Raw genomic sequence first — 20,504 nt, 5'->3', positions numbered from 1 at the left:
GTCATTTCTCCCTTTCCATATCAGGAACGTCTGCATCTTTATGCTACGCATGTATATTTAACCTCAGATTGAGACTCTTTGAGATTCCCCACTCGCTGCTCACCATCAAATGTTGTTTTGCCGTCCTCAGTGGCCGAGGATCAACTGCTATTGAACGCGAACCAATCCTTTGTTTCGTAGCTGTGAAGGTTTTTTTTTGTTTTTTTCCTCTCTCCCCTTTTAAACAGAGGATAGTACGTTTAAACACAGACACAAAAACCAGAACAACAAGGGAAAGCCTCCTCAGATGCTCTTGGGAAATAACTGCACTGCAGCAGTGCCATTGAAACTTGTGAGAGCCGAGCAGAGTTTAGAGCCTCTTTTATTTCTCCACAGTAGGTTTAGCTCATTCTGCTCATCACTGTGAAAGTAGAATAGGCTGTTGTGTGCTCGGCTCAGGTGTTTAGAGAACAAAAGGAGATAGCTCGCAGTGGCAGTTAATTGAGGCAGACAAGAGAAAATCACAGCCTTTCGCTTTTTGTTACTTTGCCAAAATGTTGTTCATTTGCCAATGCCGTAGGCTGCGACATTGGTCGAATCCCACAATCTGTGTTACTGGCCACAACTGATCATTTTTTCTGAGGGTTGGGCCTCATAGCTATTTCAGCCTCAAACAACAACACATTTAATATATTAACATATATTAATATATTAAACATACAAATTGCACACAAAAACCAAAAGTCAGGTTCGCTGGATTCAGTCACAGTGCACAGATATTTAGTCTGCTGGAAAATAAAATAATCTATACAAGTTCCCAGACTGCTACAATTGTTGTTTCCAAGGAATTACTAGCAGGGTTCCCTGCATCTTCTGTACAATACATTCCCATGCTACAGTATTTTAGACATTTAAATTTAAACAACTAATTTTCTGGAAATTACACATTTAAAATTCCCTCTTATTTCCAGATTTCCCATGACCATTGCTATCCTGACTAGACTGATTCATGGCATTGAATCTTTGAAATAGACTCAACTTCTGTTTGTGATCTGTATTGTTACCTGCTGTAAAATGTCCTATAAAACATTACTTCTTGGTCAGACAGCCTCTTTGCCTAAGTGACCGGTCCCTTGACCAGAAAAGGCTGTGATGTGAACCAGGCTTGATGGTCTGGCTACACAACACTAAGCGAAAGTCATTTCTGCTCGGTCTCTCCATCCAGGCCTCAACAGGTGAATTGGGTTAGGGTCGAGGATGACGTGCCATCTCACGCAGTTATCACCGGCTCAGATCTCTTCATTGAGAACCTAAACAAGTCCTACAACGGCACTTACCGATGTGTGGCGTCCAACTCTGTGGGTGAAGCCTATGATGACTACATCCTTTTTGTGCGCGGTAAGTCCAAAGTGACCGACTAGTTTTGTCTCTTCGACCTCTTGCTCTTTCACTCACTTCACCGCTCCATCTGAGTCATGGGTCAATAACATTGATCTCAATGACATTTCCTTTCCTCTAGGACACGTTCTAATCTGACCATTTTCCTCTTGGAATTTACTTCTGATATCTTTTGCTGCACTAAGCCTGTGGTGAAATTGCTGTCGTCCATTTTCAGAGTGCAACAATGGACTCAGAGCTATTTTAAAAAGGATTTGTGCTGCAATGAGGATCTTTAAGTGAACAGATATACAGTTTATGTCAGTAGCGAGGGAGGTAAAGCCCAACTAATTCAAATTCATTTCAAGTCACTTTATCAAATTATACTGGGAATAAGCTTTAAAGAAGCCAAACTTTTTTTTTGTTTATGTGTGTCTGTGTGTGTGAGAACATTGCATGTTGTCGGTGGGTCGCCACAGAAACTTGGCTTCGCCCGGGTTGTGCGTGTTCCAAAAACTTGCCCCAGCACGAAGTGCAAATGCGCCAGTAATTGCGACAGGCTTTTCACACGTTTCTCCCATGAGCAACTTGGCAGTCATTCCACGAGAAATTCATGACAGTTGAACCAACAGAAAAGAAGAGAGAGTGACATAGCCACGTACGGTGCTGCAAAAGCTCAAATCCCTCCCCTATTAAAGACAGCATTGAAAATAACACTCTATCAGGATGTTTTATGACTTGATGCTGTTTTTAATATCTACACAATTCAACCACATATCTGACATTAGAATTGCTCATGCAGAAACGGGACTGCGCGACAGTGCTGTCACCATTTAATCTAGCATCATGCGTCTCCATTGTGTTAACAGAGTGACACTCAAATATATTCAACACACACATACATGTGCATTCATAAAGACAGGCGCTGGTGACATCTGGGTACTCTATAGTCTTATAATTATTCTCCCACAAATTAATAGGATGACATCTGCGTATTACAAACACAGTGGCCCTGACACATTCAGCAAGACCCACAGCGCTCCTCGCGTACTTGGCATATTACGCCGTTCTGTCGAGGCACTGTTCAATTAAACGCTCTACTTTACAGAGATGTTAAAGGAAAGGCAAAATGAGCATTTAGCAAGCTGTCTCGGTAAGGATACATTTTCATACAGTCGGCATATGTAATGCATGGCATAATTGGAAGGGTATTTGTGAAGCTATTCATGCATGGCCTTACGTAACCACTATAAGGGTTGTTAACACTTTCAGCACTCCTATATAATAAAACATTTGTAGATCTAGATGCAATTCAGGTGTCAAGTGGCACCATTCCATCATACACATCAACATAGTCCCAGCCATTCTCCTGCATGACTAGTTCTAGGAGGTCACGTGCACATGCGCATGCATATGTTTTTTGTTTTGTTTTTCAACCAGTGATCACCATGCACATATTTGTTTTTAGTTGTTTCAAGATCAGCTTCCAAGAGAAAAGATTCAGTTGGACTGACCAAATTTAGGCATGTGTATGCATTATTTATGCTACAAAGGGGCAGATTTACTAACAGCTTGCTCCAGCACAAACCCTCTTTTGGTGTTAAACTAGTGTCAGGATTTACTAAAGACACGCAGTGAATAATTAGCGCTGAAAAGGCATGGACTGGACTATTTTTGCGGCAGATCTTATTGCATGTGCATTTATAGGAGTTTCTCTTTCAGATGCAAAATATATGGGAGAAGAGTATTTAAATGAATCATGCAAGGTGATTTAATAAGGTTTGCGCTGGTCAATTTACTGGTATTTGTGCCATTATTTAAGGGACAAAAAAAGCATGTTTTAAACCAGATGCTAATTTGCACTGCTCTTGGTAGATTGCGTTGGTCATTATGGAAATTATCCGGCTGCGTCTGTGTTCTTTCATTTGTCTTCAGTAGATCACGCGCAGAACTTTCCAGTCCCATTGGCGCTGTTTTGGAAGTGCGCTCTTACGCTAATTTGCCTTTAATTAAATCTGGCCCAAAGGTTTAGTTAAGCAATTTATTATCTACAAAATTTTATTAGTTTGTTTTATTATTTACTTCAATATTTTTTCAACATTTTTCAACATTTTCAACCTGAATCCGTTTTTCAAAGACTTTGGAAAATTAAACTTTATTTTTTTTTTATTTGTTGAACATTTTATTTGTTTATTCATTCAATTTATCGGAATTTCATTCAATATCATGCAGCTTTAATTTAACATTTTGAAATAAAATGTACTCTTTTATTTTTATCTTTATTTATTTAATTGGGTGTTTATAATCTGTGCCACCTCAGTTCAAAAGGGCATGCCTCTTCTGTTCCACAGTGTCCGCTTGTGAATGAGCTAGAAAGCATTCAGCGCATTAGAGTTGATATCAGATTCTTGATTTCTGGTAGCAGAGCTTCCTGGGCCCTCGATAGACAGCCAGAACAGATGTACTGCAGAGGCAATTTTTCTCTAATGCGTTTGTTCCCCAACTGTTGTGAAGCTAAGTGATGGAGAACACTTGGAGGGTGGCTGGCACTAAACTGGTTATGGGGGAAAAATACATTCCCTGAGACACTTTTCCAAGGCCCCCATCCCAGCATGCCCCTGCGGGGGAATGAGATCTAACACACCGGCCTGTAACAAGTTTACAGAGCGCCTCTAACCTAATAAAGACTACCTTTGCCTTCACAGCCCTGGCCTTTAATATTGCGCACTCCTCCTCTGCCTGTCACCCTCGCTCACGTTTCCTCTTCGTAACAATTCCTCCATGCTTAGAGGGCTTTCCTTTGGTATCTCACAGCCGCCCAGTAAAAATCGATCACGGCAATACACTTCCTTAACTGCGCTTAGAGTGCCATACTGAACCCAAACACAAACATGATTTTGTTCTCTTGGTGGGTCAAGAATCAGGATTCCCACAATAAAGTGTTTTGTTTTTTTTGTCTAATGTTCTGACCTAAAACATTTATTTTGGCTAAATATTGCTCTTGGATAGAGTAAAACTTTTTAGCGAGTCAGATTTGTAGCGTTTTGTCCCTTTGTCCCTTTAACCCTTTGTCGCCGGTTCTGTTCATAATATTTATGGACAGAATTTCTAGGCGCAGCCAGGGGCCGGAGGGTGTCAGGTTCGGGGACCACACGATTTCGTCTCTGCTCTTTGCGGATGATGTTGTCGTGTTGGCCCCTACAGACCAGGACCTTCAGCATGCACTGGGACGGTTTGCAGCCGAGTGTGAAGCGGCTGGGATGAGAATCAGCACCTCCAAATCCGAGGCCATGGTCCTCAGTCGGAAAAGGGTGGCTTGCTCACTTCAGGTTGGTGGAGAGTTCCTGCCTCAAGTGGAGGAGTTTAAGTATCTTGGGGTCTTGTTCACGAGTGAGGGAAGGATGGAACGGGAGATTGACAGACGGATCGGTGCAGCTGCTGCAGTAATGCGGTCGTTGTACCGGTCTGTCGTGGTGAAGAAAGAGCTGAGCCGCAAGGCGAAGCTCTCGATTTACCGGTCAATCTACGTTCCTACTCTCACCTATGGTCATGAGCTTTGGGTCATGACCGAAAGAACAAGATCCCGGATACAGGCGGCCGAAATGAGCTTTCTCCGCAGAGTGGCTGGGCGATCCCTTAGAGATAGGGTGAGGAGCTCAGTCACTCGGGAGGAGCTCAGAGTAGAGCCGCTGCTCCTCCACATCGAGAGGGGTCAGCTGAGGTGGCTCGGGCATCTGTTCCGGATGCCTCCTGAACGCCTTCCTGGGAAGGTGTTCCGGGCACGTCCCACCGGGAGGAGACCCCGAGGAAGACCTAGGACACGCTGGAGAGACTATGTCTCCCGGCTGGCCTGGGAACGCCTCGGTGTCCCCCCGGAAGAGCTGGAGGAAGTGTCTAGGGAGAGGGAAGTCTGGGTGTCTCTGCTTAGACTGCTGCCCCCGCGACCCGGCCCCGGATAAGCGGAAGAAGATGGATGGATGGATAGATTTGTAGCGTCCTTTTTTTTTCTTTTTTTTTTTATTGATCTATCAAATTGGCTCACAGATCAGTCTGATTTTTAATCGTATCCAATATTCTCAAATGACCGAAAAGGTCTTGAAAAATAGGTGAGAAAGTTTGTGACCCCTGAAGAATGTGTAGTGGACACAGAGTGCTTGTGGTTATGGAAATGTACATCTGATCACAGGCCAAGTAAAGCATTGGGCTGTGCTTCCTCCGAGGGAATCCCCTGTGTGGTTGTGCAAATGGCAAGCGTAAACAGATATTTGTTTTTGTGTAAACCTAAATCCTCAACCCTCACACAATGTAGATTCAACACAGCTTGCTGAAAAAACACATCGCATGGAGATTGATAAACAGCCTGATTTTGTGACAATCCTCAGACTTGTTTGAGGCACCTAATTGTCCCTTATATCCAACAACATGTGTAGCAGAAGACGAATACTGAGAAAGAACAGCTGGAGGAACAGCAGTCTTTCTAGCAGTGCATGTAACTCGAGAAGATCCAGCCTCGGTCCAGCGAGCTCAACATATGTAGGGAAAGAAAAAGAAATACAATGCACTGCTGTCACAGTGGGTCCAATCCCATCCCTGCGCTGTAATAATGGAGCCGTAAATCACTTCTTTCATACTTTCCCTCAATTCTTAAAGCTCGCTTACTTTTATTCAATTTGTCACATCAGTGTTTCCCTCACAATTCATCGTATTGGTGACGTGCACATTTAAAAGTCAGATTGCCCTGATAAATTTTGCTGCTGTCAAACACGGCCTCGGCAGCCGGCCGTTCAAGAATCCAGTCATCTGTGAATTCAGACATGCAAATATGCCGTATTAGAGTTGGCAATGTAAAACTGTCTTACTGGATGTGTGAAGATGAAAGTATGCATTGCAAATGACGTGCATGCTTACGTATCTAAGCTCAAACTAGAACATCTGAACTGTCATGCACATTGGTGTAAAAGTACGAAGTTCCATAAGCATGGATAATTTGTCTGAACTTTGTGAAAGAAATAACTATGCAACAGTTAACAAGCAACATGAAGTGTGTGTGTGTGTGTGTGTGTGTGTGCGTGCGTGCGTGCGTGCGTGCGTGCGTGCGTGCGTGCGTGCGTGCTATAATTATATTATAGAGTATTATATTATTTATCCTAATCATTCAACTTTTAATTTCAATACAAAAATAAATGTTTTCCCATTATTATTAATTAATTAATTATTATTATTATTATTATTATTCAAGATTCAAGTTGCATTCAGAATTGACTTCAGAGTCTTGTTTTTTAGTTAAAGTTTTTGGGTTTTGGTTAACTTTTTGGTTTTTCTTCTAATTGTTTTAATATACTGTATAATAATAATTATTAGTAGTAGTATGGTCATTCAGTTGATTCCAAATTGTGTCTGCTTCACATTAGAAGAATTAAAAATTGCATATACTGTATATTTACTAATGCATTATTCACAGTAGGACACAGTCCACATTAAATTGAATGAATTGACTTCATTCATAAACACGGATGCACAACTCTTTGTCTTTTAATAGATGCTTGCTACATGTTTTGTAGGAGTTTTCATACTGTTGGGTTGCTTTGTAATCATTGAGAAACATGGTTCAGCTGGCAGATTGGATGGGTGCTGTTTTTAGATGGGTGCTTTCATGTCTCATGGCTCAAAGGCAGAGGAGCCTCTCCCATCCACACCCATTTCATCCCGTCTTCCAGAGTCATTAACAAGGGCCGTCTCCTAAGCCCTCCCTTCATTAGCCTTTCATTGGAGTCGATCGTTTCAGTGCTGCTGCCAGTGTCAGATTTGCAGGTACTTGTTATTTTACGCCATTCACTCACCTCTCGTCCATTGATTCTACAGAGAGGAGGAATGTGTAGTCTATGAGGAGGAATGCACTCTGATTGAATTTATGCTATAGCAAGGAAATGCCATTTTTGCCATTTAATTATGTAATTAAACCGTAAAATTAAACAGTTGGAAGGAATTCAATTCAAATGCTTTTGCATATGTTTTCCCCCTTTAGAAATAGCATTTGAAAATTTTCTAAAACTTTTTTTTTCTTTGATCATAGATACAATTATGACCGCTCTAATCAGTGCAGCCAGTGCAATTTTAGGATGTAAAAATGACTTTTTTTAATTATTTTTTTATTTATGTTTAAATAATTATATACAAAAAATGTTTTAGTCATTTTTGTTTCAAGAACCATCTAGAGGAAATACAGTGTACAGTTTAAGGACCACTGTTTTAGTTGTTAGTGTGTTTTTGTGTGTGTTTATACTAGTGTGCTAAGCCTAAAGCTGCCATATAGCCTTAAAATATCATACGCATTACAATATTTGGGTTAAGCTCCCTCCCCTCCTCTTGCTAGTTTTGCTACAGCAAGCGAAAATCTCCTTGAACAAACACGCAAAGCTGCCTGATGACAGAAGGTTGCTGATGGGCAAATCAACAGCCCTGAGCGCCCATTGCTAATCACACTATTACTCATGTGTGTTTTTCCCTCTCCGTGTTGTTCCTGAATGACTGTTATCCGTTAGGAGTCCCAGGACATGCCAGGAAAATGCCATGCCGATTAAAGTGCTCATCTAGTCAGCTCCTCGAATGTACCTCGCTCTCCTGATACCCTTCCATGTCTCTGCGAGCCACTCATGCGTTGGTCCGCATCTCATTTGGGAGATGCAGCGTTTTAGCGAGTGGCTCAGCGAGGGAGAGGGTAAAATATGAGTTCTCGTTCTAGCGTTAGCCTTTGCGTATCTGGGGAATCAGTGTAACCGGCAGTATTTTGCAGTGTCCCGGGTTTAATGAGCCTGCTATACACACACACACACACAAGCCCCAGCCCATCGCTATGATTCATAATGTGCCGTGATAAACACACGCTGGGATGACATGGCAGGTATGTGCTGTGAAAGTCAATAAGCCTTGATACACCAAGGCATCGGTTTGCCTTCTAAAAAGGCATCGTCCGAAAAATGTACAAAAATGGGCTGTTTCTAAACGCGGTGAGTTATAGATCCAATCGGCCTGCCAAGTTTTTAATGAGCTATTGACATCTGTGATCTCAAACATCTGTTGGGCATTCACAGTTCATAACGGTGTGGCGCCAATAAAGTTGCCATTCCGCTGAGTCGGATATTGTGCAGAGTTTAACCGAACGAGTGTTAAGTAGGGGTTTCACTTTCTCCCGTCTTTCTTTATTAAAACATTTATGTATCTGCCAGTTCATACAGCATTAAGCTTCCCAGACTCAGCACACATTATTTAATGCAAATGTAGTCTATAGTGGCTATTGATCAAATGTGCTGCTGCTTGTAAAGTGAGCTCTATTGCTCTTCGTTAGACTGTATTTTCCATGCTTGGCTGCTCTCTGAGTTTCCTTGGTCAGCTGTTTCCTTTCCCCTTTTTGCCTTAGGATATTAAGGATGACCAAGCGTGTCAAAATATTAAACATTTTAGCCCATGTGCTTTTAGAGAGATGCATGATTGTGTTTAAATCCCGCACAATTTAGCAGGTTCACTCTGTTTGCTGGTATACGGGTGCCAGTTCTTCACATGCTGCGGGAGAAATCGACATGGCTCTGCACTTCTGGAAGATGTCTGGGAGAGAAATTTTCACCTAGCTGCGATTGCCTTGTGAATCAGTGTAGTTTGAGACAGGTAACAACTTACAGCTGACATCCTGTGATCCATTATGGTTTTTTATTGGCATGCCAAACATACAAATCTTTGAAAGTACCTTTTCCGTCAGAAAGTGCAGTAAAGCAGTCACATCCGCTCCTGTCTCTTAAAGCGATGGACAGAGTGCAGTGCGGTATGCTGTAGTTTTTTATTTTTATGAAGAATAAATGTGCTTGCTTTTTGTTTAATCATTTTATAGTTCTTTATTTATATTTATCTTATATAAATACTGTGCCTGTCATACTTTTTGTAAATACAATATACAAATAACACTTTCAAACATTTGGGCTCGAAAACGTTTGGAAAAGAAAAAGATTTTTCTTTTCTTATTTTTAAAGAAATAAATAATAATTTCAGCAAGGATGTTCAAATGTGACAGTAAAGGCATTTACAAAGTTACAAATGTTCTGTATTTCAAATAAATGCTGTTCTTTTGAACTTTATATTCATCAAAGAATCCTGAAGAAAAAAAATATTACGGTTTCCACAAAAATGTTTAGCAGCACAACTGCTTTCAACATAATAAATGTTTCTTGAGCAACACATCATCATATCAGAATGATTTCTAAAGGATCATGTGACACTGAAGACTAGAGTAACAGTTATTTAAAGATTACAATAGTATTTCACGATATTACACGATATTTCTTTTTTGATCAAATAAATATAGCCTTAGTGTTTATAAGGGAGTGTGTAGCATAAGAGAGTGTATGCCCCTGTTAAAATAGTGTTATTAAATATTTATATTTGTGAAAGACTGGATCTTAATATTTAATTTAATTTAGTTAGTCCATTAGAGTGTTATAGTGGTAAGGGCATTATAATTATTTAAAATGGATGTAATGTTTATTTCTCATTGTTTTTTTTCCCCAATTCAGTGATATTATTTGCATTACTAAAGTAACATTTAGTATTACATTACTAAAGAAAAATCCTGATCACCCACATCTTTTTAAAACGCCATGCAAAGTCTGATGTGAGACAATTAAACATTGTGAGTGTATATATGGACAGACTGTGAAACGGTATTACAACTGCACATCTATCGACTGGTAGTTTAACAGGGGTAAATATGGCCTTAGCAAGTGTTTAGCGCAGAGTTAAAGGCCCTGTAGTGTGGCATGACACTCAATACATAGCTGCCATTTTCTGAGTGATCCGTGTATTAGCAGAGGAGATGGAGGCAGAGTTCCTCTCTGCCCGCGCTTCATCCTGCTGGATGTTTATCATTAGAGAGTGGAAGCGTTTCTGGGCTCCCACCGAGCTCTTTTGATGGAACACAGACAACAAAGTGGGGAGGGGAGACAGCCGACCAATCTCCCCCGCCACAGATGTTAACACAGTGGTATCTGTCTGGACGCGCTGGGCAAACAGTGGCGCGGGCCGCGTCACTTTTCACGCCTGTTATCTCCCATGCCCGCACGCCACCCTTTCCCATTCCTCATTTCATTAATGTTTGCCTGTTTGTCTCTCCGTGAAAAATCCTGATCACCCCACGCGCCGGACTGGCTAACGCTCCCGCTGGGTTAACTCGCCGACATCAAACACGCTAAGCCTGTCACGACCGCCGCTGCTGTCTCTGGGTTCTATCAATATTGCGTCCAGCACTCCACACTACAAATTGCTAAATCAGAAGCAACATTAGTGGATAAAAGGGGGGAAAGCGACTAATGAAGTGTGAAAATGCAAAAAACAAACAGGAGAATGTATGCCAGGACCCCTTCTGTGTGTCATCGCCATGGTCATTTGTTAGCATGGACATTTTTAAATGCATAACCATCTGCATTTTATGTTTTCCCTCATTTCTAATCATTCCCTCATGTCATCATTTCATTTTTGTTTAGTTTCTTTTAATTGTTGTTAAATGCTGTTTTATTCTATTTCCCAAACATTAAATCAGCAGTAAATGTTCACACACACAAGAATGTCACCACAGTACTATTCCCACAGTTACCTTGTGTAATGACTTTTTCACCAGAGAGTAATATTTCATTTTGTACAGTAGTTATGCTTGATAATTCACTAGTAGTTTATAGACTAATTTGCCATCTGTGGAGTAAAGCTACACATAATACACATAAACACAAATCAGTCTCTCATTGTTGTTGATTTGATCATGTTTGGTTTCGTTTTTCCTGATTTTCCCCGTATGTCATGTTTTTTTGTTGTGTTTTTCCATCTAGATGCCCTTACCACAACCCCTAAACCCACAACCACCACCACCACCACCACCATCTCCGCCACAACCTCCCCTCCAGACATCATACAAGGTATGGTATGACCTCCATCCACCTGCTCAACCTGAGTGTGTTTGTGTGTGCGTGTGGATGACAGAGAAAAAGAGAGAGACGGATAGACCGCCAGCAGCTAGCCAGGCCTGATAAGATTCTCTCGCTGATTATGAGAGGACCGTGTCCCATATGAGACCGGGCCAGGGCTGGGCCGACTCGCAGCTCTGTCGGTGCCACATGTCAGAGCTGGCTCTCTTCACAATTCTCTCAAATTTTAGCCCGGTTCGCTCCTTTAGCGGCCTAATCTTATCAGGATCTGGCGCTGTATCCAGGCCTGTCTGGTGCAGGGATTACAGAACCCCCTTTATGTTTCCTGCGGGCTGACAATGACGGCAGAGTCTTTGTGGCCAAGAGGAACCAGGATCAACCATGTACATGTTTGGATTTCTCATTTACCGAGCCAACTACATCCGACTGCACAGGGATAATGATACAGAAATCATGTTTTTTCGTGCTTGTTTCATTATATCAAATCGCTTTCCATGCTTCTCTTTTTTATTATTCAATCTGGTATCCAGTAGTGTATTGTCAAATTTTGTTTTTGTTTATCCAAAGCAACTTAAGGTGTTTTAACTTAAGCAAAATTTCAGGGTGTCTTTAATCGGTATGTGTTCCTTGGGAACCTTGGTGTTGGTAAAATCAGGCCTGTTCCTCTCTCGATCTCCACTGTCGTCGCTCCTCCTTTTATGCTTCCGCTCCTCCGTGTGATATATACGTAACCGGTGCGTCGCGCAGGTGTCGCTCATCAGTAATCACGCCACCGGTCTTGCGACGTTCTCTCACGCCCCTCGACATCGTCCTGCTCGCCACATTGATTGTCTCCTAAATGTCATGTTTTTGGTGTAAAACATGGTACAGGTACAAGTAGTCCCTCATTCTCTAATAATCACAAACTTCTGGGTCCAGTTGCATAGCTACTATTAGTCTTCTAGTCAAGACCACCTAAACCGAGGGCAAGACAAAGAGCAGTGTGTGTTGAGACCAAACTTTGAGGGATTGAGACCAAGACAAGATAAAGGCAGGGTGAGACTGAGTCAAGGCCAAGACCAGACCAGCACTCCTTAAATTAATCTAAAAGATACACATTTACTGCCTTAGAAATGTATTATATTTAATACAGTTATAAGTATAAGACACTATATAGAGCTGTTACCAATCGAATGAAATCACTAACAATAAAATTCATATTTGCACTGCAGAGGTGGCATAGAAGCAGCATCTGAATTGGTACAATTACAACTGCATTGTTTTACAACATTTGTACAAAATCAAATATTACGTTTGCCATCGTGCTCATATTTGTGAGAACAGCTCTCTTGTTCTTGTGATATTGCTTCATTATATCATGTCATAATATTAAAAAAGATCTCATTAATGAACTTTTTTGCAATCATATTTCGAATTTTGTGGGCGTTTGTATTTAATTTGACAATCCCTCATTGATTTCTGACCCGGCACAACAGTAAAAAAATTAATCTAATTAGCAATAAGTTATTGATTGCTTTTGGAAGCAGGAGGTTTTACATCAATTACATTAATGAAGTTCACAAATAAATCAGAGTACAGTACTCTTAGTCTGAGATCGAGACGAGACCGAGTACAAATACGGTCGAGACAAGATCAAGACCTTTAAAAAATGTTCTTGAGACCAAGATCGGTCTTGAGTACTACAACTACTATGTTAAGACTGCGTTTTAAGAACTATTCTGTTCAACTAGCAGTCTTTTCAGATTCAAATTAGACTCATATACCTTTTTATGTAACTGACTTAAAAAGTTATGAAGAAATAATTGACATACTTGCAAGACTAGTCTAAGCAGTTTATGCAGCCGGCTGATCTAAGGGTGCTTTCACACTGTGCCGGTTGCTGCGGTCCGAATCGGAGTGCGATTGTTCCTGGCACCTCCCTGCAGTGTTGACCTGGTTTCACACTCACTTGATTCTATCGAATACTGGTGCGTTTGAATTCGTCTTACATAATCACAAACATGCACACCGCATGGGATAAAACAAAACTCGGGTCAATATATTGTGTTTTTTATTAATTTTGTGCCATTATACATAGAACAGTGACGCAACGACATTTCCGTCTACTGTATGTGCGTAAAATGAACGCAGATTTCTGCTGCTTTTAAAGGAAACAGCTGATTACGAGCCATTCATTTGCAAGTCAGTTTTACTTTGCTCTATTGCTAGAACATGTTAATGTTATTCTTGAAACGTTAACTGCTTTAATATTTATATTACTTGCAAGATTGTTTTTGAAAGAAGTTTCTTATTCGCTGCATTTATTTGCTAATATACAGGTATATCAATTCATTACAGTAGTCAACATTTGAAAGGGATCAAAAAAGTTCATCAAAATTGCCCTATACAAGGACGGGTATTATTCAAAATTCATGCATAACTTTGATGAAAGGTTTTGATCCACTTCTGGATCCACACAGTTGACTACTGTTAATAAATGATATATAATATTATAATATTTTTGTGGAAAGCGTGATTTTTATTTATTTCAGGATTCTTTGATGAATAGAAAGTAAAAAATAGTATGAATTGAAAGTAAAAATCTCAAACACTTTAATAACCCAAATTTTAATAAACATTTAACATAACCCTAAACATTTTAATGGTTGTATACCAAGCAGATGGCTATATGGTAATATTCAGTCAGTTTGTTTACGTGCTATGATAAAGTGCCCACTGTTAACCCTTAGCAAACATTAAAACAAATTGGACATAACCTGCAGGACTTGTGCTTCATTTAACAGCATCTAAATAGTTTCTGCGTTGATTAAAAAAAGACAGATGCATGACTGGGGGGACAAACTATGCATATGGCCAGGCCACGGACCACACTTAAAACCGGGCGTACGGCCACGACGTTGTAGCTACAATTAACTTCTTCTTTTTTTTGCACCGGGTTCGTCTGAACCTGCTTGTTTTATAATTGAGTAAACTCCGATTGTAGGGCCGGCTCTGTTGCCGAACGATACCAATGCCCCAGCGATACTGACCACCGCAAGCTCATTAGCTACTCTAATCCACTCTACTCAACATAAAAAGCACACAAAAGCTAATACGGCCCCAGATGATGGAAAGCTAAATCAATGTTGCTGCTGGTTTCAATCTCTAAAAGAGAACCTGATGTAATTTGCTGCCTGTAATGATTGTGATATTGAAGCAACCGATTGAGATCGTTTTACTCTGTTTTTCTCCTTCCTCAAGGCAATTCTTTATATTACAGTGAAAACCGTGCAGATTGCTAGAGATGGGGCTCCGCGCTTTGTTGTGTACTCGCGAAACCGAGTGGGAGCGGCCGTCGGTTACGCGAGCAATCAAAATCTTGGACTGACTTGTGCGGATGATTTGAGAGAATCTATAAAGGGCTGAGAAATGAATCGGCTGTGATTAGGCTACATGATTGTGTTTAATGAAAGAAGCGATGACGCATACTAATGAGACACACCCTCTTTCCTCATTAACGAGGTGAATGAATCTCGTTAACATCGCTGCCTGCTGCACACATTGAAATCCTCCAGAGGTCCAACCCGCAGGCATCGCTGTGGATAAACGGCCCTGATAGGGAAAATATTATTCAATTACAGTTATATTGCGTTGTTTGTGTGAAATGATTCCAGCACAGCCTCGGCTCCGGATGCACTTTCCAAATGCCGAGCCGCACAGACCTATAGCTGTGATATATCAGGCTGCATTTTTATCGCTTTTCCCTTAAAGCATATCCTATTATGCCCATGTACTTCAATAGGAAGAGTGGGTCCTAAGCAGCCACACTGCTCCCTCCTTCTGCTGATTTCATTTATCCTCTGGCTGGATGTGTATAGTTCAGGAACACCACATGAATTTATCAGTCCGCAGAGGTGGAGGCCACTTAGAAATTTAATACATTTTTGATAAACTATATACAGCTAAAGCTATAAGAGAAATGGAATGAGCTATACTGCACTTTTAAAAAATCTATTAAAGCCCTAACGCAAGGCTAAAGTGCTCCACAGCTTCAGGAGGTGACATTTAGAGATGACTAAATTGCCATTTACACTGAAAAATAAATGGCTAAATGGAGGGGCCTTGCTTGCCACCATACGCAATGGGGACAGATGTCATTAATTTCTATTTGTATTGCCTTTTTTTTCCTCTGCTAAACACAGCTCAGAAATGGATGTTTATCGATATTTCTGAGAGCTCTTTTATTTCCCACAAAGCTTTTGCAAATTTGATCAAAGATGAGGCACTTCTTCCTCTGCCGCTTTCTCTCTGGCTGACAACACAATCTGTCCTCCATCTCTCTCGTTTCTCTCTTCTCATCATTTGCTCCATCTCTTTCTGTCCATTTATCTATCTGAGACTTTGAGCCGCAGTGAAAAGGGAAGACTGAATGAAGACTCGAAGGTGTTGTTTAGTCCTCACATGTCCCCATTTCCCCCAGACTATTGTGTTTATTTTTGTAGCCAAACCCCACAATCTGTAATTCAGAGCTCAGGAAGAGTGAGAGGCTCATAAGAATGAGATCCTCCATTTCAGACCACTCACTATTTTCTTTTATAATCTATCTCTTCTTCTTTTTTCTATTTTAGATTGAGAATTACAATTTCATTTAAATGTAAAGAGTGGTAATGCAATTGACCTTTGTACTAATGTGTTACAGTTAGTGATACTTCAGTTAATTATTATAGAATTAGCTACTAGATTTACATTTTTAGAAAAAAATCTGAGTCATCCCGCTTGTTTAAAATTAGATACCTAGGCTGGTTGCTAGGGTGCTATGTGTGGCTGCTAGGTGATTGCTTACTAGCCCAACTTAAAAGATGGTCTGATCCATAGATGTGGCTCAGTCTTATCTTCAATATCTTCAGTCGGTCACATTATAGTTTGAGGAACACATTTTTACTGTTAACTACGCCGTTTGCCTCAATAAACTCCTAATTTAGTGAATTAGTGATAATTGGCGTAGCAAGCACTGCAGCAAAGCATTGCAATATGCAATTAAAAGTAGGTTTTTAAAACAAGTAAGACTTTTAATGTAAAATAATGTATATTTCTTTGCGTACCAATATAAAGCAAATGCCATATCCTGGATAAATGGGCACTACAAAAGGCACAGCCAAAACAATTGTTGCCTCATTAATGAAATCCTTGGCCTTGCTAATAAAACACTGGTGAATCGATTTTTCTTGCCTTTTTTTTTTTTTTTTTTTTTTTTGGGTAATTGATGAAAGAGCATAAATGAAGTCGGCGTCTGATTCATTTTAGCAAGTAACAAAACGGAAAAAAAAAACTAAGGGAGGGGAGAGGGAGGAGAAAATAGTGCTTTTGTCAGGGCTTAAATTGCATAAACACCATCTGGTAAACTGATTTTGGAATTGAACAAATGAATTGCCCAGCAAAAGCACTTGCACATAAGATAGAAGTCCATTTTTCTCCCTGTCTGATTCCCGCAGCAGAATACAAGCCAGACAAAGAGAGATGGCTCGCTGGCAGAGAAAAGGCTAATTCACTAAAGGTCAATTGCATTACCACAGGGAAAACAACCACTGCAGTGCTTTGATACACAACCCAGAGAGACCATCCCCTAGAATTTATTGCACTTAGCGTCATGCAAACACAGAAATGCTCCCAATAAGTCTTTTTTATGTAGAGGTATATTGTTATGGGAGCTATGATTACATTCTATGATGGCTAACTGGAGATAGGCTGGTAGAATGGCAGAGAATATTCAGCGAGCCAAGCCTGAACCTGCCTGACATCACAGGCTGCCTAAACACTCATACTAATAATACACACTCAATGAAAAAAATAATAAACCTTATGCAGTTGCTCATTATTGTCCCAGTCAGTCACATACTCAAACAGGTGCTTAATGTATTTAGCAGCAGATTATAGCAAGAACACATTCATTCTCCATTGGTTAAATGGGATATATAATGTAAATATACAGAGTGTGCTGAGAAATGATAGGTGTCATTGGACACAATTGCCGGCAATTGCCAATGGAAACAATTGACAATTGACAATTGCCTATGGAAAGCAGATGACAAAGTAAACTGAATATAGTAATAATATATAAATAAAAAGATGATTTGAGCATGCAAACCTCACCTTCTGTCTCTTACTTGTAAGTTTTGAAAAATTGCTTATATGTAAAGTGGTAGTTCCCACCAAAAGGAAAATTGTCATCATTTACATAACATGTCGTCCCAAACATTCCCATTATCTATAGACAGATAGATATGTATACATACATATTTATATTTATTTATAATGATTACTTATATTTATTATTTTGCATTTTGGTTCAGTTTAATATTATTAGTGTAATAGCTGACCAACTTTCAGGAAAACACTTTTTCTGTGCCCTTAAAGGGTTTACATAAACAGCTTTAATTAAGCCTTCCATGCACGATAGATTCATCACAATATGTTACTCTAGTATATTTTTTCACAGTTTCCATGAAGAGCTGTGTGCTGCTGAGATTCAGCAGTTGTGCCCTTCCCCTGGGCACCGGGCGCATGTTTCGCTGTCGTCTCCTGTGCCACACAAAGCTGTCGCAATTAGCCACGAAGCTGTGTGCCTATTGTCATCTCTGCTGATATCAGCTGCTGATGTAAGCAAGGACACTGCCTCAGGTGACCCACACTGAAACAAAGGGCCAGGCACAGGGGGGGGAAGGCCATTGCTCATCAGCACCACTTATTGACGGACTTCTGCCTGAACCAGTAATGGGCTTAGCAGGCTTCCAGAGGCCCTCTGATGATTGAGAGTTGGAGGACAGCTTGAAGATTCTAATACTCATTTTGGATCAGATCCCCCATTTTTTTCCTGTCCCTGGATAGTAGTAAATAACGAGTACAGCTCCCTTAAGTCCCTCCTGCGTTCTCTGTCTCCTCCCTTCTCAGCGAGAACACGCTCCAAACCATCTGCCTGATGGGAATCGCAGCATGCAAGGAGTGATGGAAACCCTCCACTTCCCTCTTAATGTCAGATAATAACCTGAAGATATTATTGCTCATTTTGATTGTTTTATTTGTAGGCCCATGCTTCATCTCAGGACTCTCTCCTTGAACTGTTCGCCTCAAGTAGTCAGTGCCCACTTTCAGAGGAGCTGACAGTTAATGTTTGATAATGTTTCAAACATGTCCGCCAAACGGAGCAGTGGCTGGAGACTTTTTCAAAGGCTTGCTGTGTAGCAGTAAGTGCAGTGTTATTCGAATCTTTCATTTTTCTGATGGTGGAAGCCCTTTTGAAGGGCCTAATGGCAGCGGTATGCTGAGAAGTTCCTTCAGCGATTGTTAAAGGCCTTGCTGTGCTTTTGTGCCAGATAAACGCTTTTAATGATGGAGAGATTTTTTTTTTTTTTTTTTGAGACCTAAAAAGCGGTCTAACACTAACACAGTGTGCTGATACGGGTCCCTGGCCACCTGAAGGTTCTTTACATAAAGGCCTAACAGCAGTGATTGCAAGAAAAGCCTTCTCTAGTTCTTGGCTACATGTTAGCTTTTCTCTGAACCTCTTCAAAATAAATGGAGCAAATTTAAGAATGGAAAAATTGGCTTATTTTTAAAATCATGAGTTGGAGTTTTTGAATAGAATTGGCCAGGTGTGTTCATGTACAGTACATTAATGTTAACCGTTTCAAATGTGTCTTTTCTCTTTTCAGCTAACTGATATAAGATACTGATACTGATATAAGATACTAATTGAATAAATAATGAATATATTTTAATTATTGTGTGTGTGTGTGTGTGTGTGTGTGTGTGTGTGTGTGTGTGTGTGTGTGTGTGTGTGTGTGTGTGTGTGTGTGTGTGTGTGTGTGTGTGTGTGTGTGTGTGTGTGTGTGTGTGTGTGTGTGTGTGTGTGTGTGTGTGTGTGTGTGCGTGCGCGCGCTCGCTAATTTGATTAAGCGATTAGACAGCACTAAATATTAAAAATAATGATGGCGATGATAATTGTAATCATCATCATTGTAACAAGTTTAATTCTACTTTTGGTTTATTTGTTGATAGTTTCAGCAATGGTTTTGATTTTATGTTTTTTTTTTTTTTTAAACATACATAGTTTTTTGAAAAATAATATGATGGTGTCTGTAATTGTATCACTCATAATTCTTTCAAATTAGGCTTTCTCTTTTTAATTGACTAAAACAAGATACCAATTCATACAAGATACCAAACAATTATAGGTGTTGTTTTAAGTGGTGGTTCTGTAAATAGTTAGCTGCAAGTGCTAATCATTTTGCATTTTCTTTTTTTATTTACAGTTTTTAACTGAAACTTTAGAATTTAGCTTAGTTGGTGTTCATTTCAGCAGTGGGCTTTATGCACAGCTGCACTACTTCCTGAACTTTAGCCAGCTCCTTTGTTTCCTGTCTGCCATTATTGGACAAACTGATTAATCCAGGTGTGCCTGACCAACAACAATAATCAGACACACAGGAAGTAGTGCAGCTGTGCATAAAGCCCATTGGTTTCATTTTATGGATATTAGAAGATGCTAAATGAAATACTGTAAATACAAATTGTATCACTCATAATCACTTACAGATTTTCAGTTAACTAAGAAGCATTTGCTTTGTTTCTGATTTGCAGTTGTCTCAATTTTTAGTCAAGAAATATGACAGATGAAAATCTTTGCCATTCATTCCAGCTTACGTAAGAATAATAATCAGGAAATGTTTACCACTCTACGAAATCACAAAATTCTCCAGTTCATTCTTATAGGACATTCTGTAAAAGTTCTCTGAGTTAGCAACAGTAACCAAGAGGGTCACTTCTGGTTCACTACCCTCACCTACATTGGTTAAAGATCCCTTCTTCAAAACCAAAGGTCACAGGTTCAAACACTGGAAAGGGCAACTTTAAAAAGTCCAAGGCAACTTCCCCTGTCAAAAGTGCACTGCAAGTTGCATTGGATAAAAATACTGTAGTTTTCTGAATAGTAGACAAGTAAAAACTTAAATGTTTATTCAGCATTCATACAGTAATTCATATTTGAATCTAAGAACCTCTCCATCTAAAAGCGCCCAGATTCTTTGTAGTGCTCTTGATCTCCACCTTCTGATCCAGCGAACACGCCTCACTCATCTACCTTTGCGAAGGAATTGCTTGGTATTCTGGGCACCCTTTGCACCACTTCTATCCATCAATCTCTGATAAATA

At 40.1% G+C, this 20,504-nt stretch overlaps 1 protein-coding gene across 6 annotated transcripts in view; it reads left to right on the top strand.

Annotated features, from left to right (window-relative positions):
* cadm1a (cell adhesion molecule 1a) overlaps positions 1-20,504 on the top strand; it is a 278,459-nt gene that overhangs the window by 234,823 nt on the left and 23,132 nt on the right. For 4 of the 6 annotated variants that reach the window (XM_079586650.1, XM_079586652.1, XM_079586653.1 and 1 more), the window contains 2 exons: positions 1,205-1,377; positions 11,223-11,309. In XM_079586650.1, coding sequence (XP_079442776.1) covers positions 1,205-1,377; positions 11,223-11,309 — 260 coding nt within the window. The remainder of the gene's footprint in view (positions 1-1,204; positions 1,378-11,222; positions 11,310-20,504) is intronic. The other 2 variants (XM_079586654.1, XM_079586655.1) reach the window with 1 other exon arrangement.

Source organism: Phoxinus phoxinus (assembly GCF_949152265.1).
Source record: "Phoxinus phoxinus genome assembly, chromosome: 17".
Taxonomy (NCBI): domain Eukaryota; kingdom Metazoa; phylum Chordata; class Actinopteri; order Cypriniformes; family Leuciscidae; genus Phoxinus; species Phoxinus phoxinus.
The sequence above is the reverse complement of the archived record's forward strand: the minus strand, read 5'-3'. Positions and strand labels throughout refer to the sequence as shown.